Source organism: Phyllobates terribilis, unplaced genomic scaffold, assembly GCF_046119375.1.
Source record: "Phyllobates terribilis strain yellow unplaced genomic scaffold, ASM4611937v1 Scaffold_2__4_contigs__length_985480577, whole genome shotgun sequence".
NCBI lineage: Eukaryota > Metazoa > Chordata > Amphibia > Anura > Dendrobatidae > Phyllobates > Phyllobates terribilis.
The window spans coordinates 967,183,134-967,207,601 of record NW_027362762.1 but is presented as its reverse complement, the minus strand read 5'-3'; the positions used below and the strand labels follow the sequence as shown (position 1 = coordinate 967,207,601).

General features: G+C 47.0%; 1 protein-coding gene across 1 annotated transcript in view; it reads right to left on the bottom strand.

The window, feature by feature from the left end:
• Positions 1–24,468, bottom strand: part of LOC141248466 (cilia- and flagella-associated protein 44-like) — a 205,439-nt gene that overhangs the window by 53,345 nt on the left and 127,626 nt on the right. Inside the window, exons 3-7 of the mRNA XM_073669363.1 lie at positions 11,281–11,458; positions 10,700–11,194; positions 8,567–8,770; positions 6,466–6,661; positions 97–210 (exon numbers count right to left, since the gene is read on the bottom strand). Coding sequence (XP_073525464.1) covers positions 97–210; positions 6,466–6,661; positions 8,567–8,770; positions 10,700–11,194; positions 11,281–11,458 — 1,187 coding nt within the window. The remainder of the gene's footprint in view (positions 1–96; positions 211–6,465; positions 6,662–8,566; positions 8,771–10,699; positions 11,195–11,280; positions 11,459–24,468) is intronic.

The window sequence follows — 24,468 nt, the reverse complement described above, 5'->3', positions numbered from 1 at the left end:
GTAAATGTCGTCAGCCGTGGGGTCATGGTAACTATTCACATGGGAGACTGTTCCCAGGTAATGAGCCCCTGTGAAAACCCGCCAGACCACACTCACTGTCCGGACACACAGAATCATCCAAGACGCCTTCTTCAGACTCGGACTCGTCCTCGTCACTTTCATACATGGACTCCTCGTCTGAATCTTCATCACTGTCCTCATCTTCCTCTTCTATAAGCACAAAGGAATCATCATCATCAGTCCACAAAGTCTGAAAACCACCAGGGAATCGTTATGTATGGTGGCACTAGTTATGTGTACAGTATAACAGCATTATTTATGAGTACTGTATGGTGACAATAGTTATGTGTACAGTATAACAGCATTATTTATGGGTACTGTATGGTGACAATAGTTATGTGTACAGTATAACAGCATTATTTATGGGTACTGTATGGTGGCACTAGTTATGTGTACAGTATAACAGCATTATTTATGGGTACTGTATGGTGGCACTAGTTATGTGTACAGTATGTGGTAGGACGACTCACTCGGCCACTTCTGACTCAGGAACCCGGGTTTTCTTTGCAGGCTTTATTAACAGCATAAAGCTCTGTACTCCAGCAAAATAAATACAGCCTTGGCTAAACAACAAAACAAAAGATAAACTTGTGAGCGACCCGCGCACACATATATGGACTGTGCTACAGGTTATGTCCAGCCTTCAGCTCCCTCCTGAGCTATGGCTGTCCAGTCTGGAGACCTTGCCTCTCCAAACACAACACAGAGAAAAAAACAGGATTGAACATTTAAACGTTGCTCAGCCACACCCTGAGGGGGAGGTATGGGGAATGACTTCCCTCCCATCTCTACGTCATTCCCCTAAAACCATGCCCTTTAAGTGAGTTAACCCACCAGCATTTAACATGATGGCAGAAAGTCCATTGGTTTCAGTTCACACAGGTTAGCAACCTGTGCGACACATACCTCCCCTCATAAATCATAACAGTGACCCTGTCACATATCCTCCCCCTCTGCCCCCAAAGCCGGGGGTTTGGGCACCTTCCGATACTAGACAGGGAATTCTAGAAAAGGCATCAGCGTTCCCGTGTAACTTCCCGGGTCTATGCTCTACGTGAAAGTTGAAGTCCTGAAGAGCTAGGAACCATCTAGTTACCCTGGCATATGTACCCCTCTTTTCCCTCAACCATCTCAACAGGGCATGGTCTGACACCAACTTAAACTTCCGGCCTAGCAAGTAGTATCTTAGTGTATCTACGGCCTACTTTTTGGCTAAACACTCTTTTTCTACTATTGTGTAGTTTTCCTCACAGGACGAAAGCTTCCGGCTCAGATAGAGAATGGGATGCTCTTCCCCATTTATCTCTTGAGAGAGTACAGCTCCCAGACCAACCTCTGAGGCGTCTGTCTGGACTACAAACTCTGCGACCAGGAGCGGCTGTTTACACAGTGCTGACTTCAACATTTGAAACGCAGTCTCTGTTTCCTCCGTCCACTTCACCATGGTTTATCTGGTGCCTTTTAGGAGATCCGTCCGTGGCACGGCCATCATGGCAAAATTTGGGATAAACCGCCGGTAATATCCCACCATTCCCAGGAATGCTCTCACTTGCTTCTTGGAGAGCGGTTTCGGCCAGGTCTGGATTGCCTCCACTTTATTAACTTGCGGCTTTATTTTGCATCTCCCGACGACATAGACCAAGTACTTGGCCTCCTCTTTTCCGACGACACATTTTTTCGGATTTATAGTAAATCCCGCCTTCCTTAGAGTATCCAGAATGGTCAGTAGCTTAGGTAGATAACTATCCCAGTCTGGGCTAAAGACTACAGTGTCGTCAAGATAGGCTGCGGCATACTTCTCATGTGCGGCTAGGATCCGATCCATAGCCCTCTGGAAGGTGGCTGGGGCCCCCTGTAGCCTGAACGGCATCCGAGTATATTGAAAGCACCCATCAGGTGTTGAGAAAGCCGTCTTCTCCTTGGCCGTCTGGGACATGGGGATCTGCCAGTTGCCCTTCGTCAGGTCAAGAGCCGTGATGTACCTTGCCGGTCCAAGTCTCTCGATGAGTTCGTCGGCGCGGGGCATCGGGTACGCGTCACACTTGGACACCTCATTCTGCCAGCGGTAGTCATTACAAAACCTCCACTCGCCATTGGGTTTTGGCATGAGGACGATTGGGCTTGACCACCCACTCTTTGACTCCTCTATTACCCCAAGGTCTAGCATCCTCTTTACCTCGTCGGAGATCACCTTCCGGCGTGCTTCCGGAATCCATTACTGCTTCAGATTCACTCTTACATGTGGCTCTGTAAGTACGTCATTCTCTACCACCTGAATATGCCCCGGCAACTCTGAGAACAACTCCCGAATTCGCTGTAGTAGTTCTCGACATTGTTGCTTCTGGGCCGGCGATAGAGTCTCTGCTATAGTGACCTCTTCCACTTTGCCTTCAGGAGCGGCTCCCAGGCAAGGAGTTTCCACCGGTTCCCGGTCCCGCCACGGCTTGAGCAAGTTCACATGGTATACTTGGTGCGGCTTTCTTCGGCCATGCTGGTGGACTCGGTAGTTCACTTCACTGAGTTTCTCCACCACCTCATATGGGCCTTGCCACTTGGCCAAGAATTTACTTTCGACAGTGGGAATGAGGACCAGAACGCGATCCCCAGGCTGGAACTGTCTCAGCCTTGACGACCGGTTATATACCCTCGCCTAGGCTTCCTGCACCGAAGGATATGTTCCTTCACGATGGGCATCACTTTCACCATTCTCTCCTGTAACTGAGTGACATGTTCGATGATGCTCCAGTGGGGGGTGACCTCAGCCTCCCAGGTATCCTAGGCGATATCTAGGAGACCCATTGGATGCCGGCCATACAGAAGCTCAAATGGAGAGAAGCCAGTGGAGGCTTGGGGAACTTCCCTGAAGGAAAACAGTAGAAACGGAAGCAGGTAGTCCTAATCTCGACCATCCTTCTCGATGACCTTTTTGAGCATTGCTTTCAGAGTCTTATTAAAGCGCTCCACCAGGCCATCGGTCTGCGGATGATAAACGGAGGTTCACAGCTGGGAAATTCGAAGCACTTTACACAGCTCCTTCATCACCTTGCTCATGAATGGGGTTCCTTCGGCAGGCCGGTCCTGGCAAAAATGTGGACAAGTTCCCGAGCTATGCTCCTACTGGACGAGTTCCTTAAGGGTACCGCTTCGGGGTACCGGGAAGCATAGTCCATGATGACGAAGATATATTGGTGAACCCGGGCCGATATAACTAAGGGGCCCACGAGGTCCATGGCAATCCTCTCAAAGGGAACTTCTATCACAGGTAGGGGAACTAAGGGACTAAGGAAGTGGGAGATGGGCGCGGTTATCTGGCAGGTGGGGCAGGACCTACTATAGTTTAAGATCTCCCGGTAACATACTCGCCAATATAACCTCCTCACTATTCTCTCCTGAGTTTTTTCCACCCCTAGGTGTCCCTCCAGAATATGTGAGTGTGCCATATCCAGTACCCTCTGTCAGTATGGTCCCGACACTAACAGCTGTTCCACTGTCTCACCGCCCCTTAGTTTAGCCACCTGATATAGCAACTCCCCCTGAACTGCAAAGTGGGGGAACCTGGTATTGGCCCTCGGCTCTTGGGCAACCCCATTACATACAGTAACCTGGTCAAACGCGCCCTTTAAGGTCAGGTAAGGAACTTGGGCAGTCCCAAAGTTTTCTCCAGACACATCTAACTCAGTGAGGTCGGCCTCCTCGATCACCGTCTCGCCCTCATCGCGAGAGTGGGAATGCACAGTGGGATAGTCCTTGGCGTCGCCATGGATGCACCGAACGCCCACAGTTTTGGAAGGGATCAACTGGTGGGGAAGGGTAGCTCTGATTAAGGTCACCAGACTCCCAGAGTCCAGCAGTACAAGCACCATTACTCCATTAATGGATAAGGCACATGCCTGTGGGCCCTGGTCAGGTCGACAGTCCGCACTGATAAGCATAATAGGAACCCCGTCTTCCTAGGGTGCAGCCCATGGGCTCAGTGGACATATGACACCGGGCGGCTACATGTCCAGGGTTGTGACACCGCCAACAGACGATATCTTTAACACCAGTCCTTGTGGCACCTTCAGTGTGGGAGTGGGACGCCTCCCAGTGGTGGCTCTAGACCCCTTCCATGGTGAACCCGCCCCCTTTTGGGCATCCCAGTACGGAGAAGTGACTATATCCGGTTTCTCGAGGGATTGAAACCTCTCTACCAGGCCGATGAAGTCATCTTCGTTCTGGGGATCGCCCTGGGCAACCCAGGTCTGTACCGACTTGGGAAGGGAGTGCACGAATCTATCAATCACCACCCGCTCAACCATCTGGGCTAGAGTGGAGGACTCTGGCTGCAACCACTTCTGAATGAGATGCAGTAGGTCAAACATCTGCGAGCGAGGGGGTTTGTCGCTGGCATACGCCCAGTGGTGGACTCGTTGGGCTCTCACCGCCATATTCACTACCAGGTGTGCTAAGATCTCTGTCTTTAGCTTGGTGTATTCCTTTGCATCCTGCAGTGCCAAGTCGTAATATGCCTTTTGGGGTTCATCCGACAAATATGGCGCCAGAACCTCTGCCCACTGTTCTGGTGGAAGTCTCTCCTGATCAACCACCCTCTCAAAGACTGTCAGAAAGGCTTCTGCATCATCCTCGGGGGTCGTCTTCTGCATGGCCCGCCTTTCTGACGTGGGAGTTATCAGTCGGCCCTGGGGGTGGGGCGGTTGCTCTGGTCTGGATGGTGTCCGCCAGAAGCTGTATCTGCTGTTGCTGCTCCTGCTGACGCTTTTGTTGCTCCTGCTGGTACTGCTGCTGCGACTGGATCTGTTGCAACAACAGTTTGGTTGTCTCCTGGTGCTGCTGCTGCATGCTCTGCTGGCTCTGCAAGTGCTCTGCTGGCTCTGCAAGTGCTCTGCTGACTCTGCAAGTGCTGCTGGTGCATTTGTTGTTGGCTCTGCAACAGGTGCTTAATGAGCTCCTCCAAGCTGCAGGACATCTCTGGCTCTTTGGCGGCCTTCACCCAAGACATCCACCGGTGTCTGTGGCAGGTACACGTGTTACTGGAATCTTACCAGCACTCTCACAACAACTGTGGTAGGACGACTCGCTCGGCCACTTCTGGAAGTAGACTCAGGAACCCGGAGTTTTCTTTGCAGGCTTTATTAACAGCATAAAGCTCTGCACTCCAGCAAAATAAATACAGCCTTACTTGGCTAAACCACAAAACAAAAGATAAACTATAGCACAGTCCATATATGTGTGTGCGGGTCACTCACACAGGTTATGTCCAGCCCTCAGGTCCCTCCTGAACTACGGCTGTCCTGTCAGGAGACCTCCAGACTGGACACAAACACAACACAGAGAGAAAAAACAGCACTGAACATTTAAACGTTGCTCAGCCACACCCAGAGGTGGAGATATGGGGAATGACTTCCCTTCCATCTCTATGTCATTCCCATAAAACCACACCCTTTAAGTGAGTTAACCCACCAGCATATAACATGCTGGCAGACAGTCCATTTGTTTCAGTTCACACAGGCTAGCAACTTGTGCGACACATACCTCCTCTCATAAATCATACCAGTGACTCTGTCACAAGTATAAAAGCATTATTTATGAGTACTGTATGTTGGCACTAGTTATGTGTACAGTATAACAGCATTATTTATGAGTTCTGTGTGGTGACACTAGTTATGTGTACAGTATAACAGTATTATTTATGGGTACTGTATGGTGGCATTAGTTATGTGTACAGTATAACAGTATTATTTATGGGTACTGTATGGTGGCATTAGTTATGTGTACAGTATAACAGTATTATTTTTGAGTACTGTATGGTGGCATTAGTTATGTGTACAGTATAACAGCATTATTTATGAGTACTGTATGGTGGCATTAGTTATGTGTACAGTATAACAGCATTATTTATGAGTACTGTATGGTGGAACTAGTTATGTGTACAGTATAACAGCATTATTTATGGGTACTGTATGGTGGAACTAGTTATGTGTACTTATGACATCATTATTTAGGAGTACTGTATGGTGGAACTAGTTATGTGTACAGTATAACAGCATTATTTATGGGTACTGTATGGTGGCACTAGTTATGTGTACAGTATAACAGCATTATTTATGAGTACTGTATGGTGGCACTAGTTATGTGTATAGTATAACAGCATTATTTATGAGTACTGTATGGTGGCACTAGTTATGTGTACATTACGATAGAAGTACTGTTTGCATAGTATAGGTTGTGCACAGAGTGGCGGATGATTTATGTACGATGTGTGATGCCATACTGTACTATATAGTGAAGCTGGGTCTATTTAGTGCATTAATCTATAAAACTGATAAAAAACTACGTTCAACCATTATTCTTTCCACTAGTTCTGATACCAGGAAGCAGGACCGGAGACACAAGCTGGCCACCAACCTTCATCTGCGCGCGCCTCCTTCTTCTTTACCCGCTTGATCTTCTTCTTGAAGACTTTGGTGAGAAATGTAACAAATTTGTTGCCCTCTCCCAGCGAGGTCTGGAAGGCAGCGTGTACAGCCTTCTCCTTCTCCTGGAGCTTCACCACTTCCTTCCTCTTGGCCTCTAACTGCTGTATAAAATCCTCCGACTTCCTCTGCAAGAAAAAACATAAACGCAATTCTCCAATGTTTGGACTCCCCCCGAATGGATGTCCCTCTGGGCCTGATGCTTCCCGAATGGACGTCCCTCTGGGCCTGACGCTCCCCGAATGGATGTCCCTCTGGGCCTGACGCTTCCCGAATGGACGTCCCTCTGGGCCTGACGCTCCCGAATGGACGTCCCACTGGGCCTGACGCTCCCCGAATGGACGACCCTCTGGGCCTGACGCTCCCGGAATGGACGACCCTCTGGGCCTGACGCTCCCGGAATGGACGTCCCTCTGGGCCTGACGCTCCCCGAATGGACGACCCTCTGGGCCTGACGCTCCCCGAATGGACGACCCTCTGGGCCTGACGCTCCCCGAATGGACGACCCTCTGGGCCTGACGCTCCCCGAATGGACGACCCTCTGGGCCTGACGCTCCCCGAATGGACGTCCCTCTGGGCCTGACGCTCCCCGAATGGACGACCCTCTGGGCCTGACGCTCCCCGAAAGGACGTCCCTCTGGGCCTGACGCTCCCCGAATGGACGTCCCTCTGGGCTTGACGCTCCCCGAATGGACGTCCCTCAGGGCCTGACGCTCCCCGAATGGACGCCTCCCTGTGCCTGACGCTCCCTGAATGGACGTCCCTCTGAGCCTGACGCTCCCGAATGGACGTCTCTCTGGGCCTGACGCTCCCGAATGGACGTCCCTCTGGGCCTGACGCTCCCGAATGGACGTCTCTCTGGGCCTGACGCTCCTCGAATGGACGTCCCTCTGGGCCTGACGCTCCCCGAATGGACGTCCCTCTGGGCCTGACGCTCCCCGAATGGACGTCCCTCTGGGCCTGACGCTCCCCGAATGGACGTCCCTCTGGGCCTGACGCTCCCCGAATGGACGTCCCTCTGGGCCTGACGCTCCCCGAATGGACGTCCCTCTGGGCCTGACGCTCCCCGAATGGACGTCCCTCTGGGCCTGACGCTCCCCGAATGGACGTCCCTCTGGGCCTGACGCTCCCCGAATGGACGTCCCTCTGGGCCTGACGCTCCCCGAATGGACGTCCCTCTGGGCCTGACGCTCCCCGAATGGACGTCCCTCTGGGCTTGACGCTCCCCGAATGGACGTCCCTCTGGGCTTGACGCTCCCCTAATGGACGTCCCTCTGGGCCTGACGCTCCCCGAATGGACGTCCCTCTGGGCCTGACGCTACCCGAATGGACGCCTCCCTGTGCCTGAGGCTCCCCGAATGGACGTCCCTCAGGGCCTGACGCTCCCCGAATGGACGCCTCCCTGTGCCTGACGCTCCCTGAATGGACGTCCCTCTGAGTCTGACGCTCCCAAATGGACGTCCCTCTGGGCCTGACGCTCCCGAATGGACGTCCCTCTGGGCCTGACGCTCCTCGAATGGACGTCCCTCTGGGCCTGACGCTCCTCGAATGGACGTCCCTCTGGGCCTGACGCTCCTCGAATGGACGTCCCTCTGGGCCTGACGCTCCCCGAATGGACGTCCCTCTGGGCCTGACGCTCCCCGAATGGACGTCCCTCTGTGCCTGACGCTCCCCGAATGGACGTCCCTCTGGGCCTGACGCTCCCCGAATGGACGTCCCTCTGGGCCTGACGCTCCCCGAATGGACGTCCCTCTGGGCCTGACGCTCCCCGAATGGACGTCCCTCTGGGCCTGACGCTCCCCGAATGGACGTCCCTCTGGGCCTGACGCTCCCCGAATGGACGTCCCTCTGGGCCTGACGCTCCCCGAATGGACGTCTCTCTGGGCCTGACGCTCCCCGAATGGACGTCCCTCTGGGCCTGACGCTACCCGAATGGACGTCCCTCTGGGTCTGACGCTCCCCGAATGGACGTCCCTCTGGGCCTGACGCTCCCCGAATGGACGTCCCTCTGGGTCTGATGCTCACTGACATACCTTTATTTCATCCAGCTCAGCGATTCGGTCACTGACTTTCTCCAGTAGGATGTCCTCTCGCTTCTCAAAATCCTTCAGCAGGAGAAGTTCTTCGAAAAGTGTGATGTGCCGCAAGTCGGCCATCTTCATCTGCACGTCCAGCTGCATCTTCTTGTGTCGTACAATGCGGAGCTCAGCATCAAAATCGATGGCCATTTTGATCACCTGGAATAAAGGGGCAGAATGTACAGAAACATATATGGTACTTTTTTTTTACACTCCAGAGCTGCAGTCACAATTCTGTAGCTTTAGTGCTAAAATCTCCCAGCAATCCCTGCTTGTCCAGTGTCTGCACAGAGCTTGTTCTTGCAGTATGTATGAAAGAAATTCTAATTGTTACACCAGGTTCTGTGCAATCATCTGATTTATGGAGAATGAATTACCCCTTCTATTATTGGAGATCAGGAAAGGTGAACGGTCATGCTGTCGACAAGCTTGATGCTTCCACCTTGCAGCTCTGAAGTATAATACTGCTAAGTAAAATAATTACAAAGTGACCCAACTTTTTATGTAGTAATAAGCAGCAGAACTGTGATTGCAGCTCTGGAGTATAATACCTGTAAGATATTTAAAGTAAAACCCTAAGTGACCCAATTATTTATATAGTAATAAGCAGAAGAACTGTGATTGCAGCTCTGGAGTATAATACCGGTAAGATATATAATGTAAAACCCTTATGTGACCCAATTATTTATATTGTAATAAGCAGCAGAACTGTGAGTGCTGCTCTGGAGTATAATACTACTAAGTAAAATATTTACAAAATGACCCAACTATTTATATAGTAATAAGCAGCAGAGCTGTTATTGCAGCTCTGGAGTATAATCCTACTAAATAAAATATTTACAAAGTGAACCGTTACATGCAGATGGGACCCGTTGTATGAAATCCTACAAATGTAGTGTGACGACACAGATTCTAATCTTAATTAGCCAGACATTTAGATTTGTTAAGCCAAGAGAAATACACTATTGTGTTTGTGTTGACTTTTGAATGTATGTGTTTCTTTGGCCGGGCAAGAATGACAGTGACTCAGGGTGGAACAAGGAATGTTTGCTAAATATGTTGATTAACCATTGTGTGAACCCTGTGGCTTGTTGACTCACAAAACAGGAGGAAAAACTACACAAATTCATTAAATGTTCAAACAATGAGACCTGAGCGCAGCACCTTTCCCCCTGACCTGTGACTGATGACCTTAGCCACATATGTAAATATAAAAAAGTTTTTTCTATCCTGCTGCAAAGGAGAATCAAAGATCAGACTGTCTCTTAAGGGCAGCACATTGGTAGCATGGTTCCATCCAGAGAGACACAGATTTGGATTCTACAGGATTCCAGCCTAAGGGTATAAGGCCCTGACTGGAAGGATACAGATTTGCTCCACTGACCATCAGAGAACCCATTGATACATTTGGGGAAACCAGGTTGGAACAATGAGGTCACCTGGTTTTATGGATATGTTGTTTTGGGTTGCCAGGTGGGACCCTCCGGTCACCTGGAACTTATGGAGACGTTCAGAGAAGCCTGATTGGGACCAGCCACTCATCTGGCCCCATGGAAACTTTCGGAGAGGCCAGGGTGGGACTCCCGAGTCTCCTGGTCTTGTACCTCTATGGACTGTCAGCTTCCTAAGCTTGCTGCTGCCTCCTCTCTGCAGCGCTCAGGTCTCATCGTTTGAGCATTTAATGAATTTGCGTAGTTTGTCCTCCTGTTTTGTGAGTCAACAAGCCACAGGGCCCACACAATGGTTAATCAACATATTTAGCAAACATTCATTGTTCCACCCTGAGTCACTGTCCCTCTTGACAAGCCGAAGAAACACATACATTCAAAAGTCAACACAAACACAATAGTGTATTTCTCTTGGCTTAACAAATCTAGACGTCTGGCTAATTAAGATTAGAAGCTGTGTCGTCACATGTAGCAGGTCTTAAAGTAAAGGGTGCAGCTTTCTACACCACTTTCTGAGCATTAGAGCTGCTGCAAACACCGGTGACAGCTGCGGCCCCATATTTTAACAGATAGCCCTTGCTACGTCTGAGGTTACACCGCCATGCTTGTTGTTTCCCGAGTCCCTCCGTCTGTCCCTTACCTGTTTGATGAGGTTTTCCTGTATGTATACATTCCTGATTTCCTCCCTCTGCACAGCCTCTTTCTCCAGGTCAGACAGCTCCGTACTTTGTACATGGCCTCTCTGGGAAGATGCCACGCGGTGCGATCTCATGGTGCTTGTGGTGGATGGCCTGGAACGTAGCTCCGATTGCTTCGCTGCCGTTGGCTGCTTTCCTTCAAAACTGCCAAATCCGCCAAAGCCTCCTTCCCCTACTGCCGGCCACGCCTGGACCTGGGTCTCTTGCTCCAGGTGGAATCTGCGGAGCGTCTCGCTATCGTATTGGAACTTCTTCTCGGGGGTCTCGTCGGGTAGCAGTGATGGAATTCGGGGGATGAGGAGGTGTTTGGATGGGTCCAATGATTCCTGGACGAATCTCACTTCTTGGACCAAGCTCTCCATGTTCTCTATGGTTTCTATCTTGAGGTCTCGGAGCTTCATGATGGAGCGGTTCATGGATGATTTATGCTCATGTATCTATATAAGAACACACAAGTCAAGGTTATATAGAGTTGACAATGTAACGCAGCATCTCCTGTACAAAGAGCAATAATCCGGCGTACCATGCCCTCCAGCAGCGCCAGCTCATTCCTCTTCCGCTCTGCATTTATTCGCAGGTGCTCCGGGACAGTGTAATCCTTCGCGGTTTTCAGCTTAAAATCTCCCATGTTCTCTTTGGCATTTTTAATGGCCAGGACGTCTGCGGGGTCCTCATAGTCCTCGCTGGGCTTAGTCTTGTACCTGGGAATAAATCAGCAGTGAGTGCAGTGATCCTGGATATATTGTACTCAGCAGTGTGTGCAGTGATCCTGGATATATTGTACTCAGCAGTGTGTGCAGTGATCCTGGATATATTGTACTCAGCAGTGTGTGCAGTGATCCTGGATATATTGTACTCAGCAGTGTGTGCAGTGATCCTGGATATATTGTACTCAGCAGTGTGTGCAGTGATCCTGGATATATTGTACTCAGCAGTGTGTGCAGTGATCCTGGATATATTGTATCAGCAGTGTGTGCAGTGATCCTGGATATATTGTACTCAGCAGTGTGTGCAGTGATCCTGGATATATTGTACTCAGCAGTGTGTGCAGTGATCCTGGATATATTGTACTCAGCAGCGTGTGCAGTGATCCTGGATATATTGTACTCAGCAGCGTGTGCAGTGATCCTGGATATATTGTACCCAGCAGCGTGTGCAGTGATCCTGGATATATTGTACTCAGCAGCGTGTGCAGTGATCCTGGATATATTGTACTCAGCAGCGTGTACAGTGATCCTGGATATATTGTACTCAGCAGTGTGTACAGTGATCCTGGATATATTGTACTCAGCAGTGTGTACAGTGATCCTGGATATATTGTACTCAGCAGTGTGTACAGTGATCCTGGATATATTGTACTCAGCAGCGTGTGCAGTGATCCTGGATATATTGTACTCAGCAGCGTGTGCAGTGATCCTGGATATATTGTACCCAGCAGCGTGTGCAGTGATCCTGGATATATTGTACTCAGCAGCGTGTGCAGTGATCCTGGATATATTGTACTCAGCAGCGTGTACAGTGATCCTGGATATATTGTACTCAGCAGTGTGTACAGTGATCCTGGATATATTGTACTCAGCAGTGTGTACAGTGATCCTGGATATATTGTACTCAGCAGTGTGTACAGTGATCCTGGATATATTGTACTCAGCAGTGTGTACAGTGATCCTGGATATATTGTACTCAGCAGTGTGTACAGTGATCCTGGATATATTGTACTCAGCAGTGAGTGCAGTGATCCTGGATATATTGTACTCAGCAGTGAGTGCAGTGATCCTGGATATATTGTACTCAGCAGTGTGTGCAGTGATCCTGGATATATTGTACTCAGCAGTGTGTGCAGTGATCCTGGATATATTGTACTCAGCAGTGTGTGCAGTGATCCTGGATATATTGTACTCAGCAGTGAGTGCAGTGATCCTGGATATATTGTACTCAGCAGTGTGTGCAGTGATCCTGGATATATTGTAGTCAGCAGTGTGTACAGTGATCCTGGATATATTGTACTCAGCAGTGAGTGCAGTGATCCTGGATATATTGTACTCAGCAGTGTGTGCAGTGATCCTGGATATATTGTACTCAGCAGTGTGTGCAGTGATCTTGGATATATTGTACTCAGCAGTGTGTGCAGTGATCCTGGATATATTGTACTCAGCAGTGTGTACAGTGATCCTGGATATATTGTACTCAGCAGTGTGTGCAGTGATCCTGGATATATTGTACTCAGCAGTGAGTGCAGTGATCCTGGATATATTGTACTCAGCAGTGAGTGCAGTGATCCTGGATATATTGTACTCAGCAGTGTGTACAGTGATCCTGGAAATATTGTACTCAGCAGTGTGTACAGTGATCCTGGATATATTGTACTCAGCAGTGAGTGCAGTGATCCTGGATATATTGTACTCAGCATTGTGTACAGTGATCCTGGATATATTGTACTCAGCATTGTGTACAGTGATCCTGGATATATTGTACTCAGCAGTGTGTGCAGTGATCCTGGATATATTGTACTCAGCAGTGTGTGCAGTGATCCTGGATATATTGTACTCAGCAGTGTGTGCAGTGATCCTGGATATATTGTACTCAGCAGTGAGTGCAGTGATCCTGGATATATTGTACTCAGCAGTGAGTGCAGTGATCCTGGATATATTGTACTCAGCAGTGTGTGCAGTGATCCTGGATATATTGTACTCAGCAGTGTGTACAGTGATCCTGGATATATTGTACTCAGCAGTGAGTGCAGTGATCCTGGATATATTGTACTCAGCATTGTGTACAGTGATCCTGGATATATTGTACTCAGCAGTGTGTGCAGTGATCCTGGATATATTGTACTCAGCAGTGTGTACAGTGATCCTGGATATATTGTACTCAGCAGTGAGTGCAGTGATCCTGGATATATTGTACTCAGCAGTGAGTGCAGTGATCCTGGATATATTGTACTCAGCAGTGTGTGCAGTGATCCTGGATATATTGTACTCAGCAGTGTGTACAGTGATCCTGGATATATTGTACTCAGCAGTGTGTGCAGTGATCCTGGATATATTGTACTCGGCAGTGTGTGCAGTGATCCTGGATATATTGTACTCGGCAGTGTGTGCAGTGATCCTGGATATATTGTACTCAGCAGTGTGCAGTGATCCTGGATATATTGTACTCAGCAGTGTGTACAGTGATCCTGGATATATTGTACTCAGCAGTGTGTACAGTGATCCTGGATATATTGTACTCAGCAGTGAGTGCAGTGATCCTGGATATATTGTACTCAGCAGTGTGTGCAGTGATCCTGGATATATTGTACTCAGCAGTGTGTACAGTGATCCTGGATATATTGTACTCAGCAGTGAGTGCAGTGATCCTGGATATATTGTACTCAGCATTGTGTACAGTGATCCTGGATATATTGTACTCAGCAGTGTGTGCAGTGATCCTGGATATATTGTACTCAGCAGTGTGTGCAGTGATCCTGGATATATTGTAGTCAGCAGTGTGTACAGTGATCCTGGATATATTGTAGTCAGCAGTGAGTGCAGTGATCCTGGATATATTGTACTCAGCAGTGTGTGCAGTGATCCTGGATATATTGTACTCAGCAGTGTGTGCAGTGATCCTGGATATATTGTACTCAGCAGTGTGTGCAGTGATCCTGGATATATTGTAGTCAGCAGTGTGTGCAGTGATCCTGGATATATTGTAGTCAGCAGTGTGTGCAGTGATCCTGGATATATTGTACTCAGCAGCGTGTACAGTGATCCTGGATATATTGTACTCAGCAGTGTGTACAGTGATCCTGGATATATTGTACTCAGCAGTGTGTGCAGTGATCCTGGATATATTGTACTCGGCAGTGTGTGCAGTGATCCTGGATATATTGTACTCGGCAGTGTGTGCAGTGATCCTGGATATATTGTACTCAGCAGTGTGTGCAGTGATCCTGGATATATTGTACTCAGCAGTGTGTACAGTGATCCTGGATATATTGTACTCGGCAGTGTGTGCAGTGATCCTGGATATATTGTACTCGGCAGTGTGTGCAGTGATCCTGGATATATTGTACTCGGCAGTGTGTGCAGTGATCCTGGATATATTGTACTCGGCAGTGTGTGCAGTGATCCTGGATATATTGTACTCAGCAGTGTGTGCAGTGATCCTGGATATATTGTACTCAGCAGTGTGTGCAGTGATCCTGGATATATTGTACTCAGCAGCGTGTGCAGTGATCCTGGATATATTGTACTCAGCAGCGTGTACAGTGATCCTGGATATATTGTACTCAGCAGTGTGTACAGTGATCCTGGATATATTGTACTCAGCAGTGTGTGCAGTGATCCTGGATATATTGTACTCAGCAGTGTGTACAGTGATCCTGGATATATTGTACTCAGCAGTGTGTACAGTGATCCTGGATATATTGTACTCAGCAGCGTGTGCAGTGATCCTGGATATATTGTACTCAGCAGCGTGTGCAGTGATCCTGGATATATTGTACTCAGCAGTGAGTGCAGTGATCCTGGATATATTGTACTCAGCAGTGTGTACAGTGATCCTGGATATATTGTACTCAGCAGTGTGTACAGTGATCCTGGATATATTGTACTCAGCAGTGTGTACAGTGATCCTGGATATATTGTACTCAGCAGTGTGTACAGTGATCCTGGATATATTGTACTCAGCAGTGTGTGCAGTGATCCTGGATATATTGTACTCAGCAGTGTGTGCAGTGATCCTGGATATATTGTACTCAGCAGTGTGTGCAGTAATCCTGGATATATTGTACTCAGCAGTGAGTACAGTGATCCTGGATATATTGTACTCAGCAGTGTGTGCAGTGATCCTGGATATATTGTACTCAGCAGTGTGTGCAGTGATCCTGGATATATTGTACTCAGCAGTGTGTACGGTGATCCTGGATATATTGTACTCAGCAGTGTGTACGGTGATCCTGGATATATTGTACTCAGCAGTGTGTGCAGTGATCCTGGATATATTGTACTCAGCAGTGTGTACAGTGATCCTGGATATATTGTACTCAGCAGTGTGTGCGGTGATCCTGGATATATTGTACTCAGCAGTGTGTGCGGTGATCCTGGATATATTGTACTCAGCAGTGTGTACGGTGATCCTGGATATATTGTACTCAGCAGTGTGTGCGGTGATCCTGGATATATTGTACTCAGCAGTGTGTGCAGTGATCCTGGATATATTGTACTCAGCAGTGTGTACGGTGATCCTGGATATATTGTACTCAGCAGTGTGTGCGGTGATCCTGGATATATTGTACTCAGCAGTGTGTGCAGTGATCCTGGATATATTGTACTCAGCAGTGTGTACAGTGATCCTGGATATATTGTACTCGGCAGTGTGTGCAGTGATCCTGGATATATTGTACTCAGCAGTGTGTACAGTGATCCTGGATATATTGTACTCAGCAGTGTGTACAGTGATCCTGGATATATTGTACTCAGCAGTGTGTACAGTGATCCTGGATATATTGTACTCAGCAGTGTGTGCAGTGATCCTGGATATATTGTACTCAGCAGTGAGTGCAGTGATCCTGGATATATTGTACTCAGCAGTGTGTGCAGTGATCCTGGATACATTGTACTCAGCAGTGTGTACAGTGATCCTGGATATATTGTACTCAGCAGTGTGTGCAGAGATCCTGGATATATTGTACTCAGCAGTGTGTGCAGTGATCCTGGATATATTGTACTCAGCAGTGTGTACAGTGATCCTGGATATATTGTACTCAGCAGTGAGTGCAGTGAACCTGGATATATTGTACTCAGCAGTGTGTACGGTGATCCTGGATATATAGTACTCAGCAGTGAGTGCAGTGATCCTGGATATAATGTACTCAGCAGTGTGTACAGTGATCCTGGATATATTGTACTCAGCAGTGAGTGCAGTGATCCTGGATATATTGTACTCAGCAGTGAGTGCAGTGATCCTGGATATATTGTACTCAGCAGTGTGTGCAGTGATCCTGGATATATTGTACTCAGCAGTGAGTGCAGTGATCCTGGATATATTGTACTCAGCAGTGAGTGCAGTGATCCTGGATATATTGTACTCAGCAGTGTGTGCAGTGATCATGGATATATTGTACTCAGCAGTGTGTGCAGTGATCCTGGATATATTGTACTCAGCAGTGTGTGCAGTGATCCTGGATATATTGTACTCAGCAGTGTGTGCAGTGATCCTGGATATATTGTACTCAGCAGTGTGTGCAGTGATCCTGGATATATTGTACTCAGCAGTGTGTACAGTGATCCTGGATATATTGTACTCAGCAGTGATCCTGGATATATTGTACTCAGCAGTGTGTGCAGTGATCCTGGATATATTGTACTCAGCAGTGTGTACAGTGATCCTGGATATATTGTACTCAGCAGTGTGTGCAGTGATCCTGGATATATTGTACTCAGCAGTGTGTACAGTGATCCTGGATATATTGTACTCAGCAGTGTGTGCAGTGATCCTGGATATATTGTACTCAGCAGTGTGTGCAGTGATCCTGGATATATTGTACTCAGCAGTGTGTGCAGTGATCCTGGATATATTGTACTCAGCAGTGTGTACAGTGATCCTGGATATATTGTACTCAGCAGTGTGTACAGTGATCCTGGATATATTGTACTCAGCAGTGTGTGCAGTGATCCTGGATATATTGTACTCAGCAGTGTGTACAGTGATCCTGGATATATTGTACTCAGCAGTGTGTGCAGTGATCCTGGATATATTGTACTCAGCAGTGTGTGCAGTGATCCTGGATATATTGTACTCAGCAGTGTGTGCAGTGATCCTGGATATATTGGACTCAGCAGTGTGTGCAGTGATCCTGGATATATTGTACTCAGCAGTGTGTGCAGTGATCCTGGATATATTGTACTCAGTAGTGTGTGCAGTGATCCTGGATATATTGTACTCAGCAGTGTGTACAGTGATCCTGGATATATTGTACTCAGTAGTGTGTGCAGTGATCCTGGATATATTGTACTCAGCAGTGTGTGCAGTGATCCTGGATATATTGTACTCAGCAGTGTGTGCAGTGATCCTGGATATATTGTACTCAGCAGTGATCCTGGATATATTGTACTCAGCAGTGTGTACAGTGATCCTAGATATATTGTACTCAGCAGTGTGTGCAGTGATCTTGGATATATTGTACTCAGCAGTGTGTGCAGTGATCCTGGATATATTGTACTCAGCAGTGAGTGCAGTGATCCTGGATATATTGTACTCAGCAGTGAGTGCAGTGATCCTGGATATATTGTACTCAGCAGTGTGTGCAGTGATCCTGGATATATTGTACTCAGCAGTGTGTGCAGTGATCCTGGATATATTGTACTCAGCAGTGTGTGCTGTGATCCTGGATATATTGTACTCAGCAGTGTGTGCAGTGATCCTGGATATATTGTACTCAGCAGTGTGTGCAGTGATCCTGGATATATTGGACTCAGCAGTGAGTGCAGTGATCCTGGATATATTGTACTCAGCAGTGTGAGCAGTGATCCTGGATATATTGTACTCAGCAGTGTGTGCAGTGATCCTGGATATATTGTACTCAGCAGTGTGTGCAGTGATCCTGGATATATTGTACTCAGCAGTGTGTGCAGTGATCCTGGATATATTGTACTCAGCAGTGTGTGCAGTGATCCTGGATATATTGTACTCAGCAGTGTGTACAGTGATCCTGGATATATTGTACTCAGCAGTGTGTGCAGTGATCCTGGATATATTGTACTCAGCAGTGTGTGCAGTGATCCTGGATATATTGTACTCAGCAGTGTGTACAGTGATCCTGGATATATTGTACTCAGCAGTGTGTGCAGTGATCCTGGATATATTGTACTCAGCAGTGTGTGCAGTGATCCTGGATATATTGTACTCAGCAGTGTGTGCAGTGATCCTGGATATATTGTACTCAGCAGTGAGTGCAGTGATCCTGGATATATTGTACTCAGCAGTGTGTACAGTGATCCTGGATATATTGTACTCAGCAGTGTGTGCAGTGATCCTGGATATATTGTACTCAGCAGTGTGTGCAGTGATCCTGGATATATTGTACTCAGCAGTGTGTGCAGTGATCATGGATATATTGTACTCAGCAGTGTGTACAGTGATCCTGGATATATTGTACTCAGCAGTGTGTACAGTGATCCTGGATATATTGTACTCAGCAGTGTGTGCAGTGATCCTGGATATATTGTACTCAGCAGTGTGTACAGTGATCCTGGATATATTGTACTCAGCAGTGTGTACAGTGATCCTGGATATATTGTACTCAGCAGTGTGTGCAGTGATCCTGGATATATTGTACTCAGCAGTGTGTGCAGTGATCCTGGATATATTGTACTCAGCAGTGTGTGCAGTGATCATGGATATATTGTACTCAGCAGTGTGTGCAGTGATCCTGGATATATTGTACTCAGCAGTGTGTGCAGTGATCCTGGATATATTGTACTCAGCAGTGTGTACAGTGATCCTGGATATATTGTACTCAGCAGTGTGTGCAGTGATCCTGGATATATTGTACTCAGCAGTGTGTGCAGTGATCCTGGATATATTGTACTCAGCAGTGTGTGCAGTGATCCTGGATATATTGTACTCAGCAGTGTGTGCAGTGATCATGGATATATTGTACTCAGCAGTGTGTGCAGTGATCCTGGATATATTGTACTCAGCAGTGTGTGCAGTGATCCTGGATATATTGTACTCAGCAGTGTGTACAGTGATCCTGGATATATTGTACTCAGCAGTGTGTGCAATGATCCTGGATATATTGTACTCAGCAGTGAGTGCAGTGATCCTGGATATATTGTACTCAGCAGTGTGTGCAGTGATCCTGGATATATTGTACTCAGCAGTGTGTGCAGTGATCCTGGAAATATTGTACTCAGCAGTGTGTACAGTGATCCTGGATATATTGTACTCAGCAGTGAGTGCAGTGATCCTGGATATATTGTACTCAGCAGTGTGTGCAGTGATCCTGGATATATTGTACTCAGCAGTGTGTGCAGTGATCCTGGATATATTGTACTCAGTAGTGATCCTGGATATATTGCACTCAGCAGTGTGTGCAGTGATCCTGGATATATTGTACTCAGCAGTGTGTGCAGTGATCCTGGATATATTGTACTCAGCAGTGTGTGCAGTATTCCTGGATATATTGTACTCAGCAGTGTGTGCTGTGATCCTGGATATATTGTACTCAGCAGTGTGTGCAGTGATCCTGGATATATTGTACTCAGCAGTGTGTGCAGTGATCCTGGATATATTGGACTCAGCAGTGTGTGCAGTGATCCTGGATATATTGTACTCAGCAGTGAGTGCAGTGATCCTGGATATATTGTACTCAGCAGTGTGAGCAGTGATCCTGGATATATTGTACTCAGCAGTGTGTGCAGTGATCCTGGATATATTGTACTCAGCAGTGTGTGCAGTGATCCTGGATATATTGTACTCAGCAGTGTGTGCAGTGATCCTGGATATATTGTACTCAGCAGTGTGTGCAGTGATCCTGGATATATTGTACTCAGCAGTGTGTACAGTGATCCTGGATATATTGTACTCAGCAGTGTGTGCAGTGATCCTGGATATATTGTACTCAGCAGTGTGTGCAGTGATCCTGGATATATTGTACTCAGCAGTGTGTACAGTGATCCTGGATATATTGTACTCAGCAGTGTGTGCAGTGATCCTGGATATATTGTACTCAGCAGTGTGTGCAGTGATCCTGGATATATTGTACTCAGCAGTGTGTGCAGTGATCCTGGATATATTGTACTCAGCAGTGAGTGCAGTGATCCTGGATATATTGTACTCAGCAGTGTGTACAGTGATCCTGGATATATTGTACTCAGCAGTGTGTGCAGTGATCCTGGATATATTGTACTCAGCAGTGTGTGCAGTGATCCTGGATATATTGTACTCAGCAGTGTGTGCAGTGATCATGGATATATTGTACTCAGCAGTGTGTACAGTGATCCTGGATATATTGTACTCAGCAGTGTGTACAGTGATCCTGGATATATTGTACTCAGCAGTGTGTGCAGTGATCCTGGATATATTGTACTCAGCAGTGTGTACAGTGATCCTGGATATATTGTACTCAGCAGTGTGTACAGTGATCCTGGATATATTGTACTCAGCAGTGTGTGCAGTGATCCTGGATATATTGTACTCAGCAGTGTGTGCAGTGATCCTGGATATATTGTACTCAGCAGTGTGTGCAGTGATCATGGATATATTGTACTCAGCAGTGTGTGCAGTGATCCTGGATATATTGTACTCAGCAGTGTGTGCAGTGATCCTGGATATATTGTACTCAGCAGTGTGTACAGTGATCCTGGATATATTGTACTCAGCAGTGTGTGCAGTGATCCTGGATATATTGTACTCAGCAGTGTGTGCAGTGATCCTGGATATATTGTACTCAGCAGTGTGTGCAGTGATCCTGGATATATTGTACTCAGCAGTGTGTGCAGTGATCATGGATATATTGTACTCAGCAGTGTGTGCAGTGATCCTGGATATATTGTACTCAGCAGTGTGTGCAGTGATCCTGGATATATTGTACTCAGCAGTGTGTACAGTGATCCTGGATATATTGTACTCAGCAGTGTGTGCAATGATCCTGGATATATTGTACTCAGCAGTGAGTGCAGTGATCCTGGATATATTGTACTCAGCAGTGTGTGCAGTGATCCTGGATATATTGTACTCAGCAGTGTGTGCAGTGATCCTGGAAATATTGTACTCAGCAGTGTGTACAGTGATCCTGGATATATTGTACTCAGCAGTGAGTGCAGTGATCCTGGATATATTGTACTCAGCAGTGTGTGCAGTGATCCTGGATATATTGTACTCAGCAGTGTGTGCAGTGATCCTGGATATATTGTACTCAGTAGTGATCCTGGATATATTGCACTCAGCAGTGTGTGCAGTGATCCTGGATATATTGTACTCAGCAGTGTGTGCAGTGATCCTGGATATATTGTACTCAGCAGTGTGTGCAGTATTCCTGGATATATTGTACTCAGCAGTGAGTGCAGTGATCCTGGATATATTGTACTCAGCAGTGTGTGCAGTATTCCTGGATATATTGTACTCAGCAGTGAGTGCAGTGATCCTGGATATATTGTACTCAGCAGTGAGTGCAGTGATCCTGGATATATTGTACTCAGCAGTGTGTGCAGTGATCCTGGATATATTGTACTCAGCAGTGTGTGCAGTATTCCTGGATATATTGTACTCAGCAGTGAGTGCAGTGATCCTGGATATATTGTACTCAGCAGTGAGTGCAGTGATCCTGGATATATTGTACTCAGCAGTGTGTGCAGTGATCCTGGATATATTGTACTCAGCAGTGTGTGCAGTGATCCTGGATATATTGTACTCAGCAGTGTGTGCAGTGATCCTGGATATATTGTACTCAGCAGTGTGTGCAGTGATCCTGGATATATTGTACTCAGCAGTGAGTGCAGTGATCCTGGATATATTGTACTCAGCAGTGTGTACAGTGATCCTGGATATATTGTACTCAGCAGTGTGTGCAGTGATCCTGGATATATTGTACTCAGCAGTGTGTGCAGTGATCCTGGATATATTGTACTCAGCAGTGTGTGCAGTGATCATGGATATATTGTACTCAGCAGTGTGTACAGTGATCCTGGATATATTGTACTCAGCAGTGTGTACAGTGATCCTGGATATATTGTACTTAGCAGTGTGTGCAGTGATCCTGGATATATTGTACTCAGCAGTGTGTACAGTGATCCTGGATATATTGTACTCAGCAGTGTGTGCAGTGATCCTGGATATATTGTACTCAGCAGTGTGTGCAGTGATCCTGGATATATTGTACTCAGCAGTGTGTGCAGTGATCATGGATATATTGTACTCAGCAGTGTGTGCAGTGATCCTGGATATATTGTACTCAGCAGTGTGTGCAGTGATCCTGGATATATTGTACTCAGCAGTGTGTACAGTGATCCTGGATATATTGTACTCAGCAGTGTGTGCAGTGATCCTGGATATATTGTACTCAGCAGTGTGTGCAGTGATCCTGGATATATTGTACTCAGCAGTGTGTGCAGTGATCCTGGATATATTGTACTCAGCAGTGTGTGCGGTGATCCTGGATATATTGTACTCAGCAGTGTGTGCGGTGATCCTGGATATATTGTACTCAGCAGTGTGTGCAATGATCCTGGATATATTGTACTCAGCAGTGTGTGCAGTGATCCTGGATATATTGTACTCAGCAGTGTGTGCAGTGATCCTGGATATATTGTACTCAGCAGTGTGTGCAGTGATCATGGATATATTGTACTCAGCAGTGTGTGCAGTGATCCTGGATATATTGTACTCAGCAGTGTGTGCAGTGATCCTGGATATATTGTACTCAGCAGTGTGTGCAATGATCCTGGATATATTGTACTCAGCAGTGAGTGCAGTGATCCTGGATATATTGTACTCAGCAGTGTGTGCAGTGATCCTGGATATATTGTACTCAGCAGTGTGTGCAGTGATCCTGGAAATATTGTACTCAGCAGTGTGTACAGTGATCCTGGATATATTGTACTCAGCAGTGAGTGCAGTGATCCTGGATATATTGTACTCAGCAGTGTGTGCAGTGATCCTGGATATATTGTACTCAGCAGTGTGTGCAGTGATCCTGGATATATTGTACTCAGCAGTGTGTGCAGTGATCCTGGATATATTGTACTCAGCAGTGTGTACAGTGATCCTGGATATATTGTACTCAGCAGTGTGTGCAGTGATCCTGGATATATTGTACTCAGCAGTGTGTGCAGTGATCCTGGATATATTGTACTCAGCAGTGTGTGCAGTATTCCTGGATATATTGTACTCAGCAGTGTGTGCAGTGATCCTGGATATATTGTACTCAGCAGTGAGTGCAGTGATCCTGGATATATTGTACTCAGCAGTGTGTGCAGTGATTCCTGGATATATTGTACTCAGCAGTGAGTGCAGTGATCCTGGATATATTGTACTCAGCAGTGTGTGCAGTGATCCTGGATATATTGTACTCAGCAGTGAGTGCAGTGATCCTGGATATATTGTACTCAGCAGTGTGTGCAGTGATCCTGGATATATTGTACTCAGCAGTGTGTGCAGTGATCCTGGATATATTGTACTCAGCAGTGTGTGCCAGTGAATCCTGGATATATTGTACTCAGCAGTGAGTGCAGTGATCCTGGATATATTGTACTCAGCAGTGTGTGCAGTGATCCTGGATATATTGTACTCAGCAGTGAGTGCAGTGATCCTGGATATATTGTACTCAGCAGTGTGTGCAGTGATCCTGGATATATTGTACTCAGCAGTGTGTGCAGTGATCCTGGATATATTGTACTCAGCAGTGTGTACAGTGATCCTGGATATATTGTACTCAGCAGTGTGTGCAGTGATCCTGGATATATTGTACTCAGCAGTGTGTGCAGTGATCCTGGATATATTGTACTCAGCAGTGTGTGCAGTGATCCTGGATATATTGTACTCAGCAGTGTGTGCAGTGATCCTGGATATATTGTACTCAGCAGTGTGTGCAGTGATCCTGGATATATTGTACTCAGCAGTGTGTGCAGTGATCCTGGATATATTGTACTCAGCAGTGTGTGCAGTGATCCTGCATATATTGTACTCAGCAGTGTGTGCAGTGATCCTGGATATATTGTACTCA